Consider the following 14,258-nt stretch of genomic DNA (forward strand, 5'->3'; position numbering starts at 1 on the left):
GGGGGAAAAGAGAGAGAAACAGAGTTACAAGTTTGTGCAATGGAGGAAACTTAAAGTCAAACATTGTAGCAACATTACAACACCCCCGCCTCCCCAAGTTGTGTCTGAGGATTAGCCCCCTAAACACAGTTGCAAAGCACAACTCCCCTCTGCCCCCCACCTCTGCCCGCCGCCAAAGGGGGGGGGAGGATTTTGGGGGGATTCCCCCTCCTTACCTCCGAGTCTGAGGAGCTGTTTTGATTCGTTTCTGATTCATTGACCAGGGAGGACTTGACATCCGCTAAATCCCGCTCTGCCGAGGAGTTGTCGGAGATCTTCTCCTCCTGCTCCCCTTCGTCTTTGAAAGAGATCAGCTCATCGTTGGCCCCCAAGTCGTCTCCTCCACCGCCGTTCAGCTGCGGCATTTTCCTGCCGGCTCACCCCACCAGCAGCAATTTTGCAACAAGGGAAAGGGGGGTGGGGGGGGAAAGAAATGAAAAAAGTTTGCACCGGGAAAAAAAAAGTCCAAGGTGAAGGGTTTTTTCTTCTTCTTCTTCTTCTTCTCCTTCTCTGTTTCCTCCTGGGGAGGGGAAAAAGAAGGAGGAGGAGGGGAGGGAAATGTCTTTCCTTTCCTCTTTGCACCAGTGACTTTGGGTTTCTTCTTCTTCTTCTGGATTTTTTTCACCCCTCTCTCTCTCTTTCTTCCTTCCTTCCAGGGAGCTGATCAGCGTGCCAAGGGCGCACCAACCCCACACCCAATGTGAGAATAATAATAATTAAAAAAAAATAGACGGGGGGAGGGGGAAATTGTTTTTTAAAAAAAATTACAAACAAACCAAACAACAAGTCAGCTGGAGAGGGGGGGAGACGCCGCAGATATAGGGAGCCCGTGCCGCTCGGGTTTGAGTGAGTTGAAGTTAGACTGAGAGCTTTTCAGTTCAAAGGCGGCGCTGATTGACAGATAGAAAAAGGGGGATCGAAATCCGGAGGAACGGAGAAGTCTGGGATCCGGGATTATTGACAGGGAGAGAGAAACACACTAGGCACTTAATGAGATGCAGGAGGGGGCGGGGGCTCCCCCGGTGACGTGTGCATAACTAAACAGGTTTGGGGAATGAGCGAGGGGAGAGAGAGGAGGAGGAGGGGGGTGGGGAAGTGGAGAACTAACAATGATCCTTTTTGGCAAGAGCCAGAGAGAGTTTAGTGAGTGTTAGGGGAAAAAAAGGGACTGGATTGAAGGGAGACAATGAAGGGGGAGGAGGGAATGTAAGGGAATGACCCAAAGAAAAACAAAACACATGCAAAGGGGGAGAGGAGAAAATTGCACTCTACTTCAGAAGTACATTTGCACAAGAAGGGGGAAAAATATATAGGAGTTAAGAAGAGAGGAAAAGATGCCTGCCCTTGTGTCTGCTGTTTGCAAAGCAGTAACTTTTATAGAGCAGAGATGATTAACTATGCATTTGTATGCATGGGGAAAAGTGCAATTTCTCAGAGATTTTCTGTGACATTATTTTTATTGTGCGTGGTTAGGTGTTTTGCTTGTGGGGTGTTTTTTTTTTTGTTTGTTTGTTTTTTGGTGGTTTTTTTTTTAAACCCGTTAAGATTTTTTTTTTATTTCCAATCGTTGTAGGTAAGAAACTAAAATAATCATGAAATAAACCCCTTTTCTTACCCAGCGTTTTCTTCTTGCATGTATTATTATTATTATAGTCCTACTGGATTAAAATGTGCAAGATAACTCTTCAGTGAGCAGATATCGCCAAAAGAATTTTTGGCGTAAGGCATATTATTATTTTGACCTTTAATGGGGGAAAAAAATTGGAGGAAAAGGAATGTGATTGATACGTTAATGATCAAGAGAGGAGGGAGATCCAGGACTCTGTCTTGAGAGGTGAAAAGTTTTTTGTGTTGGCTTTGTAAGCATCACAACAGGAAAATTAAACTGAAAGTGACATAGCCACTGGAATAAATAGGACCAGCTGAATGGTCCCCAAAACCAGCCAGCAAATGAGTTACCAAATGTAGATTATTGGGGGAGGGGGGCGGGGAGTAATTGACCGCTCAAGACATAACGAAAGGGTATTCAGTTCAAGGGTTTGAGGCAGCAGTTGTTGTTTTTTTAAGTCACTACCCAGAGAGCAGGCTCTACACAGCAACAAAATGGGGAGCGGAATAATGCAGATGCAAGAAATGACATCTGGTACCCGAATATAATGCGCTGAAGAGAGAAGGAAAACAAATTGATCTTCTAGCAGTGACAAATTATAACAATGGACGAGTCAATGGGAAACTTTAACATGGACAAGGAACAAAGGAGGGAGGGGGGCACAGAGACAGTAAATTCAATGGGAATTAGTAAATTGCCTAATGGAAATGGTGTTAGAAAGCAAGGGGACAGGCTGTACTAAATAATCCAAACATTCCCCAAGAAATCTAACCTGCTGCTCCTACGAAGGGCCATTCAGCACGTAGGGTTTCCAAAACAAAGTCAATTTGTCATGCAATATTTAGAGAGTTTAGGGATTTCAGCTAAACTGTCTTCTCTAAAAAGAATAATAAAAATAATAATACAGAGATCGACAAGGCTAACACAAATTCTCAGGCATTAAAAAGTTCACATAGAAATTTGCATACTAAAGGGAAAGATGCAGACAAAATAGAAATAAAAAAATCACTGCAACTTACAACTTTAATATTAATCAGTAAAGCAGAAATAGAGTGAAAGGAAGCATGAAAAGAAGTAAAACAAATGTGTACATTTAATCAGACAGGATTGCATAGGACACAAAGAACAGGGCTAATTAGTCTCAGCAGGTAGGGACTAACCTTCAGACTTCATAAATAAATAAGTCTGTGAACAATGTCTAAGTGGGAGTATGGAGACAGAAAAGGGATTATTTCAAGACACCAAGTAAAAACATGAAGAATGAAATACTTCACTGTTAAATCAATGTACAAATGGATTTAACAGTTTCTTTTTCTTCTGGTCTTTTGACTAACTTGCTTTTACTTTTAGACATTTTGCAAAATAGCTATGGTTGGACACACACTTCCCAATTATCCCTGGCTATGTAATGGCTACATTTTGCAAGCTGTTTACTTGCAGAGTGACACAGTAACAAATATACTCAATTTTGTTTGCCTTTTGATTTTTTAATTATTTTAAACTCTGGTGTGATATGAGATTAGAAATACCAAACATGCTGAACTCTTACTTACTTTATAGGACCATGTGTTATAATTGGATCCGATTGAACAAAAAATAACTTTTTTAAAGGGATTTTTATGCTCTCGTATAGATTTTTAGCAAACATGCTTCCCTAACGATTTTGCACTGTAATTAGTGCCATTACTTGTTTAGCATCAAAAATGTGGTTGGTTTTCTACTAGATATAGAAGGAGATTCTCTGCCCCAGGGAGCTAACAAATGAAGGACCTGATTCTGTAAACAGTTATGCATGTGAATAATGTTACTCGTGGATTACTCATGTAAGTAACACTACTGACATCCGTAAGCGATTATAAGATCTTGTTAGGCCCTGATCCTGCACTGGGAACCCAGGTGCAAAGGTTGGCCCTAGCAGCTCCTGATGCAAGAGTTAGGTCCCGATACTGGAATATATTCCCCACTACACCCACATGGCTGGGCACAGAACCGCAATGAGGTCAAAAACTGTACAGGGGTTTCTCATGTAGAGTTCATACAGGATTGGGGCTTTAGTTATTAACCTTGTGCATTTTTCTAATTGACCCATGCTTATCCTTTCAAATAGCTACATTTAAAAAAAGAGCAGCAAGTCACAGTGTTGTCATTATTCATTAGAATGTCATTATTTAATAAAGTTACTCATAGGAGCATATGCATCATATCTCATTTATTTCCTGGTTTCCAATTTTAATAGTTCCAAATATACAAATGCCTTTGGTGGAATGAGCTCTCAAAGGGTCAATAGCACCTGTTAGCTGGAGGGTACCCTGGATAAAAAATGTGTAACTTGCAACAGCCAAAGTAATATAATATTCAGAAAAAAAGTCAAGCTAATCCATTGTGTGAAACATATGATTTATTGTTTTGATACCCAATTTGAAGCAACAGGTGGTGTGTCAAAGGCAGGTGCTAAGAGTTTGGCCTTCCAGAGACATCAGTTATCCTGGCAAAGTTGTCCTATGGTGTAGATCCGGGAGCACAAGTGACTGTCTAGACCATCATAAGCTCAGCCTTGGCACAGTACACCATATGTTGGGCTTGCTTTGCAAAACAAGTGGGACAAGGTCAGATTAGGGAATTTGTATCGTTTACAGTGAGTAGTGTCACCATTTACATTCACAGAATGCCTTTCAACCCAAAGGATTCCACAATGCACCAGAAACAGCACTGCTGAAAAGCAGAGTGGGGGTGCCAACAGGGGTGCTGGAGCAATTTTTATAGTGGGGGTGCTGAGAGCCATTGAACCAAACTGTAACCCCTGTATACGATGGAAACCACTTCAAGTCAGGGGGTGCGGCAGCACCACCCCACCCCTAGGTCCAGCACCTACAGGTGTCACCTAATCCACATTTCACAACAGAGAGGAGAAGGGAAAGTTTGGCCCAGGCTAGCAGGGTAAGCCCCTAGTTGTATGAAAAATTATTTGGAATCTTTAACGTCCCCCCCCAGACACTATGTCTCTAATAGAGAAATATGGTCCACTAACCACCATTTGGAACGAGTAGTGTACCTGCTACACATGTGGGACAGGACCTCTGTCTCTAAGGTCTTCTCCAAAAGCCCCTACACTGTAGACTTGCAAGCATAGAACTCTGCTTATCTATCTCAGAAACATTGAAGGGCTTGAGTTGACCATGCTAAGATTTTAATCTATGGTTTGAGGAACTTTGGGTGTTTCAAAGGTGATCTTAGACCACTAACTCTGTTTGCACTGCCATAAGGTTTTTCTACATTGAGCAGGTGTTAATGAAACTTACAAACAATGGTGGCTACCTGGAGTCTATGCTTCCAACATTGTTGCCACCGATGGAGCTGCATCAACATTAGCAATGGTGGGAATTTTTTCTAGGATAGACAAAGCTACAGAGCCAAAGGATAGAGGCCCTGGCTGTTCTATGTAATCAGAGCACTGACAAAAAGAAAAACAAAGATGAGGCAGTCTGAAGAAGCTATAAAATGGGGAAATGCCAAAAGCCGAAGTTATGGTTCCACAGTGAGATTTGCTGTTTGCTTTATCTTTTGTGGGGGCTAGCCTGCTGGTGGTTTATTCCCCAGGTATATGCTTTACTTCACCGCTTGTCAGAGGGACACTCGGAAATAAGAAACCCAGAGACCTTTTACTTACTGCTATGGGAACTAACTTCTTTAAATCCATGCTCAGTTTCACAAGTCATGTCTATGGCGCAGTAGAAACATTATTCCGTTTTTAGTGCCTAAAATATTGCTATGCATCTTGTTTTTGACAGAGATAATTTTACCTAACAATAAAATGCTTAATGATTAGGAATATGCATGCAGAGTGTAATCACACATTATCATGAGGTGATATCAAGTATTATAGGTGTGTGTGTGACAAGAAATAGGTTTCTGAAACACAGAATCTTCCATAACTGCACCATTTTTATTGACAGCATGTCTTTTAACCCTAATAGTAATGGAAGAATCCCAATAAATGAAACATTTACTGAATAACTTGCCTTATTTTCGGGTGGTGTCTGATTCCTTTCTAGCTGTCTCTAGAAGATGTTTTTAGCCTAATTTGCTCCCTAGAAATTTCATTCACCAGAGTTATACATCTATGACGTTTTATTGCCTGAAGCCAAGTCTGAATAAGAACTTTCTTAAGGTATACTTACCCTAATGCCAGTCTACAAGAATTGGTCGGCTTTAGCTTGATTTATTTGTGCAATACTGTGCATACAGTCTTTCAGCCATCACTGTAGAATTGGCCTAATGTTTCTAAATGCGAAAGGAAAAAGAAAGAAAATGAGGGAAAAACAGTAATATCCATGTTTCAGAGTGGTAGCCGTGTTAGTCTGTGTCAGCAAAAACGAGGAGTCCTTATGGCACCTTAGAGACTGACAAAATATCCATGTTCATTTATAATAATGATGCTTGGTTAAATTAATTGTGTGTATACTTATATGTCTACATTTTCCAACCAAATGAATTCAAATAGCAATTGCATATGTTTACTTCTGCAGGAATCCCAAAGAACTTGTGCGTAGATACATCCATACATGTAAATACACACACATATCTAAATCCCAGACAGAAATAACTAACCAAATACTGGTCTGATGTAGTATGACAATTGCTATGTAATAAATATGTACATACATATAAGACAACAGTTAAGCAGCTGGTGAGCTGAGACCACTGCCTATAATACTGACCAATATTGTCTCATTGTTTCCTTGCATTCCACCGTCTGTCTGTATCCATCTGTTGTCTCTTGTCTATACTTAAATAGTCAGCTCTTTGGGGAAGGGACCATCTTTTGGTTCTCTTTTGTACAGCACCTAGCACAATGGGCCATAATTGGACCTCTGACATCCCCCTACAGTACACGTAATAACTAAGAATAGTCTCTAATCACTCAAACACAACATGTTTTATAGCGCGTAGCACAATAGATTCCCCCCTCTCAGTTGGTGCGATCATAATATAAACAATAAGAATGGATGAGGTAGCTGTTTAGCAGAGTGAGCGGATTTTCAGTGGCACTCACGCTGCCCAGGTCCTGGCCACCGGTCCGGGGGGCTCTGCATTTTAATTTAATTTTAAATGAAGCTTCTTAAACATTTTAAAATCCTTATTTACTTTACATACAACAATCGTTTAGTTCTATATTATAGACTTATAGAAAGAGACCTTCTAAAAATGTTAAAACGTATGACTGGCACGCGAAACCTTAAATTAGAGTGAATAAATGAAGACTCGGCACACCACTTCTGAAAGGTTGCCGACCCCTGATTCAGGGCATGAAGTGAAAGAGCATGTTCCTCAAGAAGAGGGCTGAATGTAACACCCCCCCCCCCCCCCCACACACACACACACACACACCCATACACATGCTGGGGCAGTAAGCCCCAGGCAGTGCTTCCTCCCACACCCCGTAGGGAGTTGGGCGGCAACTGCAGACAGCAGGCACTCCTGCCAGTGTTTGGCGAAGGCCTAGCAAAATGGAGGGCTGGTCCATGACACTATGGTAATACAAATAACTAATAATAATAATTAGAATTAGATTTAGGCCTGGACCACAGAACTAGGGTTACCATACGTCCGTTTTTTCCCGGACATGTCCGGCTTTTCGGCAATCAAACCACCGTCCGGGGGGAATTGCCAAAAAGCCGAACATGTCCGGGAAAAATACCGGCCGGGCACTTCCTCTCCCGCTGCTGCTGTGCTCCTCCCCGGACTCAGACTTCGGCTCTGTTTAAGAGCCAAGCTGCCCGAGCCAGCGCTACTGACTTCGGGCAGCCCCCGTGCCTCCGGACCCTGCGCCGCCGGAACAGAGCAGCTGGAGCCGGGGAGGAGAAGTATCCAGCCGGCGGCTGGGATCTGGAGTCAAGGGGGCTGCCCGAAGCCGGTAGCGCTGGCTCAGGCAGCTTGGCTCTTAAACAGAGCCGAAGTCTGAGTCTGGGGAGGAGCAGAGCAGCTGGAGCCGGGGAGGAGAAGTGCCTGGCCGGGGGTGCAGGGTCCGGAGGCATAGGGGCTGCCCGAAGCCTGAGTGCTACTGGCTTCATGGTTTGCCGGGCAGCCTCCAGACCCTGCGCCTCCCGGGCTCCAGCTGCGCTGGGGAAGCTCCAGCCGGGGGCGCAGGGTCTGGAGGCTGCCCGGCAAACCGTAAAGCCGGTAGCGCTCGGGCAGCCCTTTTCGCGTGGCTGGGAGGGAGGAGGGGGAGTTAAGGCGGAGACTTTGGGGAAGGGGTGGGGAAAGGGCGGAGTTGGGGTGGGGACGGGGGTGGGAAAGGGGTGGGGCCGGGGTGGGGGAAAGGGGCGGGGCTAGGGCCCGTGGAGTGTCCTCTTTTTTTATTTTTTAAATATGGTAACCCTACACAGAACTAACAACACTAGCATTGTAACAAGTGTACAGGTCTTTGAGGGGACTATAAGCAAGACCTTGGATTTTCATCTCATGTAAAATACCTTAAGTTTCCAAATAAAAGCCTTGTTTTCTCAACGATAAGAATAATTAATAATATTTATAATCTCACCAACCACATGTTGGGAGCTAAACAGCTGTTTATGGAAACAAGGCCTCTGCCACAAAGGGTTTACAATCTATTTAATTGATAATTGATCTAATTAAAGCATCCAACAGAAATATGGTGCTCAACCAAAAAATATTTTTAAGGCACCCCTTAAAAGTGTTTTAAAGATTTGACCAGCCTATTTGTAATGGAGCCTTCTCCTTTACTATTTCTTATCAAATCACTTTCTAATGAATAATTCTTGAAAAAGGCTGTGTTTGGCTTTTCGTACGCTTCTACTTGCTCCTGAAGCTTATGACTTTCTGTGCATTTTCTGTCATTTGGCAAAGAGCTCTGGAGCACATGCAAGTGGTCACAGGTCAGCTGAGGAGTGAGACAAGTAGAGCTCTGCTGAAGAAACGGAGCCGTCTCTTTCTTTGTAAAGTATGCTGCCACTTATCAGTAGACAGAGGTTTCTCTTGCAATGGGGAATCTGAGCCTATGCATATCAAAAAGAGTGGCACTGGAGACATTTCTGGTGGGCTGTTGTCTCAGCCACATCCAGCCTTTATGTAACCTCAGGGCATAAATAAGCAGACAGGAGGTAAGGCACAGACCTTCCTGTAGTACAATTAGGTGACAATGAGCTAGCCAAGTAATAAGTGCAGTACCCCCAAACAGCTCAGTATCAGGAATACCACTGAGAATTATTACTAATTATTTGTTATCTTGTACTATGAAAGTATCCAGAGGCCCCAGTCAGAATTAGGGCCTCTGGACACTACTGATGTATATGTATAGTTGCTAGGCCCTACATAGACACACAGAAGATGCAGTCGCTGCCCTGAGGAATTTAAAATCTATGGGCCCAATCCTGCAGCTGGATCCAGGCACGCTGACTCCCGAACCTGTACAGAGCCCCCATTTTCTGTGGATGAGGAACCTGGAGTAACTATAAGAATAAGGCACTGAAGAGGTGGACCTGCAAGTTACATCTTAGGCTAATAGACACATGTTAAGAGGACTTGGAGCAAACAGCAGTGTCACTATATCCTGCTTTGGGGGACAGACCTTCCTTTACTTGACCAACCTCAGGACAGGCAGGATGCTAAAGTCAAGAGAGCTCTGTAAATTTGCCTGCCAGTTTTCTGAAGTCCTGAACATGGCACGAGAAATCATGGGATCCGATTTATCTCAATTTCTTCTGAAGCGTCCATGAGACAAGATGTGAAGTCCTGATACAAAACAAGTAGAAAAAATAACGTTGACAAAAACCTTTCGGCCTCCCTTATACATAATAATCAAAAAAAAATTGCACAAACTACTACTGCTTTTTTGTTTTGTTTTGCAGGTCATCTTTAAAAGGTAAAACTGTTACACTTTCAGAATTCATGGTACTAAAGAAATGATATCCAAAGATTTCTGATGAAGGCATTCAGACTGTATGTAACAAGACATACATTGACTTCCTATTTGGGTGACCATCAAGAATCACTTAATGTCATTACTAACCTCTACAACCCATAACGCCTAATGTTCACCTTCATAAGCAAATATCTGTTTAGGAAGTGTGGTGGTTCAAGCACAGATCTAGAAGTCCAGGGTTCAGTTCCTCATCTCTGCCCATGATTTCCTGCATGTCCTTGGGAAAGTCAGTTATCCTGTCTGTACCTCTGTTTCCACATCTGTAAAATGGGTACACTACTACTTCAAAGAGGTGGTTGTAGGGCTAAACTGACGCCTAGCCTATACTAGGAAATTAAGTCGGTATAGGTTTCTGGCTCAAGGGTGTGAAAAACAGTGCAGTTAAATCAACCTATCCCCTTGTGTGGACAGCACTAGATCGATCAGAGAATTCTCCTATGGACTCAGCTACCATCTCTCGGGGAGGTGGAGTACCTATGCCAGTGGGAGAAGCCCCCCCATTGCTGTAGATAGTGTCTTCACAGAACCACGACAGTTTTAAGCACAGATACAAAGATCTACTGAAAAGAACTACTGAATACTGAAATGTAAAGTATTATTAATATAGCAAATTAAGAGTATTATACAGTACAGACATCTTTTACTATAATCCTATCCATTTATCCTCATAAGAAACCCAACTACAGTGAGCTGTTTATTCTCAGCTCTTGGGTTCTGAAAAATGCTTCATTTGCAATAGATACATGTTAATCTTTTTCACCATTATGTCCTTGGTATCTTAAAGCAGATGTTGAAAATGATACTATACAAAGAGTAGGGCTAGGAGCAATGACTATATATGTTGGAGGCAGCACTACAGATGTGTAGGATATCTAAATACGACCATACGTTTTAGAAAATATTGTATAATTTAGCCCCAGGTGTAACACACACACACACTCTCTCTCTTTCTCTCTCTAAATTTGATAAAACTAACAATAAATCCGCTTTTTACTAGTCCCATATGAAAACAAAAAGAACCTTACTGCAGGGTCTGGAGGGGAGTGGGTGAATAGTTTTTTAGGGAAGAGGGCTAATATGGTGTTCTCATATATCAGCAAAATATTGGCAATAGAAATCTGTGCAGTTGCTGAGCATGTGTGTTCTGGGACTAGGAGACTTGAATATTATTAAAGGAGCTGTCGCAAAGTGCATCAATCTGGCATGTACTAGTGCCAGATATCTATTTGCCAGGAACTGGGGGGAAAAAAATCTCAGCAGGCTTGCAGTCGAGGAATGGTGGACATTGCTTTGATTCAAGAAAGCTTTGGCACAAACATCTTCCTGGATGTGGATAACATAATGGACTTGGGGGAACATATTAAGTCACACCCCCTGTGGCTTGGTAGCAGCTCTGGATGTGAATTATACAATTCTGGATTGATATGTTAAGGACTTGAACGATGACTGTTTGCTTACTTTCCAACATCTGAGTAATGTGATTTTTTTTTTCTTTGAGCTTCATGACCAGTTGTGCTGTGATATGCAAGGGGGAAAAAATCTTGCAACCTTCAAATAAAAATATAAATTAAAAGAGAGAGAGAGAGAGAGAGAGAGAGGTAGGGATGCACTTCATTTAACGTTCTTCTAGAACAAAGTCACACATGAAGACCTGGCTTCCTTATTCGTCCTGTTTATTTATAAGACACAAGAATGCTAGTTTTCAAAATAGAATGATTTGTGCAATGGCTTCAAATGAACCTATTCAAGTGTACTCTAAAACCAGAAATAAACTGGGAGCTGGGCTGAGAGGCCTCATTCAGATGCATAGCAACAGTGTCCAAAAACTCATTTCCCATTCCCATGGAGAAAGTTTCTTGATTAGCTCTGGTCTGCTGGGTTATGGTTTATTTCTCAGAGCTCATGTATCAAATAATATATATGGGTTTATTTTTAATATCATCATTCTAACCTGGGTTCGATGCCAGTGGTGAATAGCAACAGGTATTCAAAATTAGGATTCATGATGCCATTCAATGCCCTTCAAAGCACAATTATTTAATTTTAGTATCACGCAGTCTTGCTTGATAGCGAGTTTTGGATTAGATTATATGACAAGTTCCTTCCAGTTCAATCATGTATGTTAACACTGAATAATGGGCAAGTATCTGCTTATAATGGTAAAATGCTTTGGAATGCTCATTCTTTAGCCAAACCATGCAAAGTATTTATATTACAATGCTACTTTATTTTGTATGACATCTTTCATACAAAAGAGCTATGGCAATGCAAAAACAAAACCAACCCCCCCCCCCCAAAAAAAAACCCCCAGCACAGCACTCCATATTATAGGAAAAGAGTTAATAACAAATAAAGGAGTGAGGGAAAAAATTAAGATTATGGGTTCTCAAAAGTTTTCATAGCGTGGACCACATCTTGATCGCTTCTCTGTAATGGAGACCACTCCTCCCACTCATGCTTGTATGGACCATCATTTCTTATTCCCTGCTGCACAGCCCACCTCCCATTCCCAATCATACAACATCCCTGTGGCAAACTATATCACTTGCTTAAGTGGAAAAATAATATTTGAAAAATGCTGATGTATTTTTTAATTTTAATGTTTGGTCCTTTTTTTGGAAAAAGTTTGCAACAAAGAGCCCATCTGCCTGGAGAAGCAGCTAGAAGCCTAGTCGTTGATGGTGGAGATGTCACCATGTGACATCACAGGTCCCCACAGAACATCAGGAAATGATTCACAGACCTCCAGGTCTACAGTCTTCAGTTTGGGCACTAATGACTTATAAGAAAGGCAGGAATGGTACGTTTCCAATTCCAGCTGAAATTTCAAAAGAGATGACTGAGATGGAAAGATACAGGAAGGCTTTTCTGGATGGCAGGAGCTGCAGAGAAGGTGGCTCTTCACCAACAATGGCAAGATTTTGGTTAAGAGAGAGAAATGACACCAGACCTGCATGCACAGATGGCGTGAGAAAGGGTATCTTGTATTAGAATGATTAAGGTCCATGCAGGTTTGATTTTCCTGTTGTATCCATACACCCAGCGTTGTAGAATACCCACTATTCCATGCAGGGGTAAAATCAAAGGCTAAATTTTTAAAACCAGACTGATTCTGCACTTGCAAGCTTATGCCAACAATCAACCATGGGCACAAAATCATGGGAACAATTAATTCCAGGCACTAATGATAGCATCTAGATTCCTAATTGCATGATTGCACCTGCAAAATAGGTGGCGGATGTCTACCGTCTGTCATCTCTGTCTAACTACCTGCCATTGTTTCGGGGGAGAAAAATCAGAGGGCAGATTTAGGATCCTTTTAAATTGTGACCATAAAAGTCTCTTGTCTTTTGCCATTTCTACATTCATCTGTCTGAAAGGGTTGATGCACAGAATCCAAGGTAGTACAATGGCTTTTCATTAGGATTTTAAATGGTTTTCATAGCTAACTCACCCATTTGGCTGGACAAAGAAGGGCTAAGTTGGGTGTTTATAAATTCCTAAAGAACTGGGAAAAAATGTTTTTAGCCACAGCTTCTCAAATAACTGGATTTTTTAAAAGAAGTTGTTGTGTATCTTCTCCCCTCGTAGGGTCACAATCGGAACGATCTTATCCAAATAGACTTTCTTGAGACTCATGGAATTGTTTGGGTTGGAAAGGATGTCGAGTGAGTTGGGTAATTCTGCCCTGTGCACATTCTGCAGCCACTGAGAAGGGCAAGCATTTGAGAGGGAAGTAACAACATCCCGGCGGTCTTTAGAAAGATTGCTTTTCTAGTCATGAAAATGAATTCCTGACTGTGGTGCAGCACCTACTGCATGCAGTAATGACTCTTTACAACCCATTATGTCAAAATATTCTCCTAAGCCTTCTACAAACATAACATTTCATTTTAAGCCTAACAATACAGTTCAGCACAATGCATCTGGGGAAGGAAATTCTATAATCCTCTTGCTTTTGTCTTTCCCGGCTATTAAATTGCACATCGTTTATTTTTTTTCATATTTAAGGCCATACTATGCAAGGGTTGATCTTTACTGGCAGTTATTTAGAGCCCTGGAAACCTTTACACACATGATTTGAATAGGTAGAGCCACATGAGTACAGATGAGCAGGATCTCGCTTTTGTGTCATCATCCATTAATATGTGGGCTCAAGACATGCTCTTGCTGTGAATTGGCGACGAGATATTGGAGCCTTTCACCTCTAGGTCTCTGGTTTAAATGCAGCCTGGTTCAGTGGCGGCTCTATCTAAAATTACTTGTTGATCTCCGTTCAGTTCCACCTTCTCAAGGGTCAAAAGAAAGCAGCAAGATTAATCTCTAAACGAGCTTGGAAACTAAGCTTTCCTCTCGTCCTATTATTAATTACTATCTTTTTGCATTATTGTACAGTCCAAAGACCTCAGCTGAGATCAGGGCCCCACAGCACCAGGCACTGTGCAAACACATGATGACAGAGAATCCCTGCCCCCCAAAGAGCGTACAGGCTAAATAGATAAGACGGACAATGCGTAGCAGGGGAAACAGAGGCACAGAGATGAAATGACAAGCCCAAGATCACACAGTGGGTCAGCAACAGAGCTGAAGACAGAACTCAGGTCTCTCGACTCCCAGCCTATTAGTCTAGACCACACTGCCTCTCAGGTCAGGGAGAAGACAGGAACA

The 14,258-nt window shown here is 42.2% G+C and overlaps 1 protein-coding gene across 30 annotated transcripts in view; it reads right to left on the minus strand.

The window, feature by feature from the left end:
• The window catches only part of TCF7L2 (transcription factor 7 like 2), a 202,617-nt gene extending 201,614 nt beyond the window's left edge, over positions 1 to 1,003 (minus strand). For all 30 annotated transcript variants that reach the window (XM_054034375.1, XM_054034367.1, XM_054034363.1 and 27 more), the window contains exon 1: positions 216 to 1,003. In XM_054034375.1, coding sequence (XP_053890350.1) covers positions 216 to 404 — 189 coding nt within the window. In that variant the 5' untranslated portion in view covers positions 405 to 1,003. The remainder of the gene's footprint in view (positions 1 to 215) is intronic.
• Positions 1,004 to 14,258: the final 13,255 nt, after the last annotated feature.

The sequence above is a fragment of the Malaclemys terrapin genome, chromosome 7, assembly GCF_027887155.1.
Source record: "Malaclemys terrapin pileata isolate rMalTer1 chromosome 7, rMalTer1.hap1, whole genome shotgun sequence".
Taxonomy (NCBI): domain Eukaryota; kingdom Metazoa; phylum Chordata; order Testudines; family Emydidae; genus Malaclemys; species Malaclemys terrapin.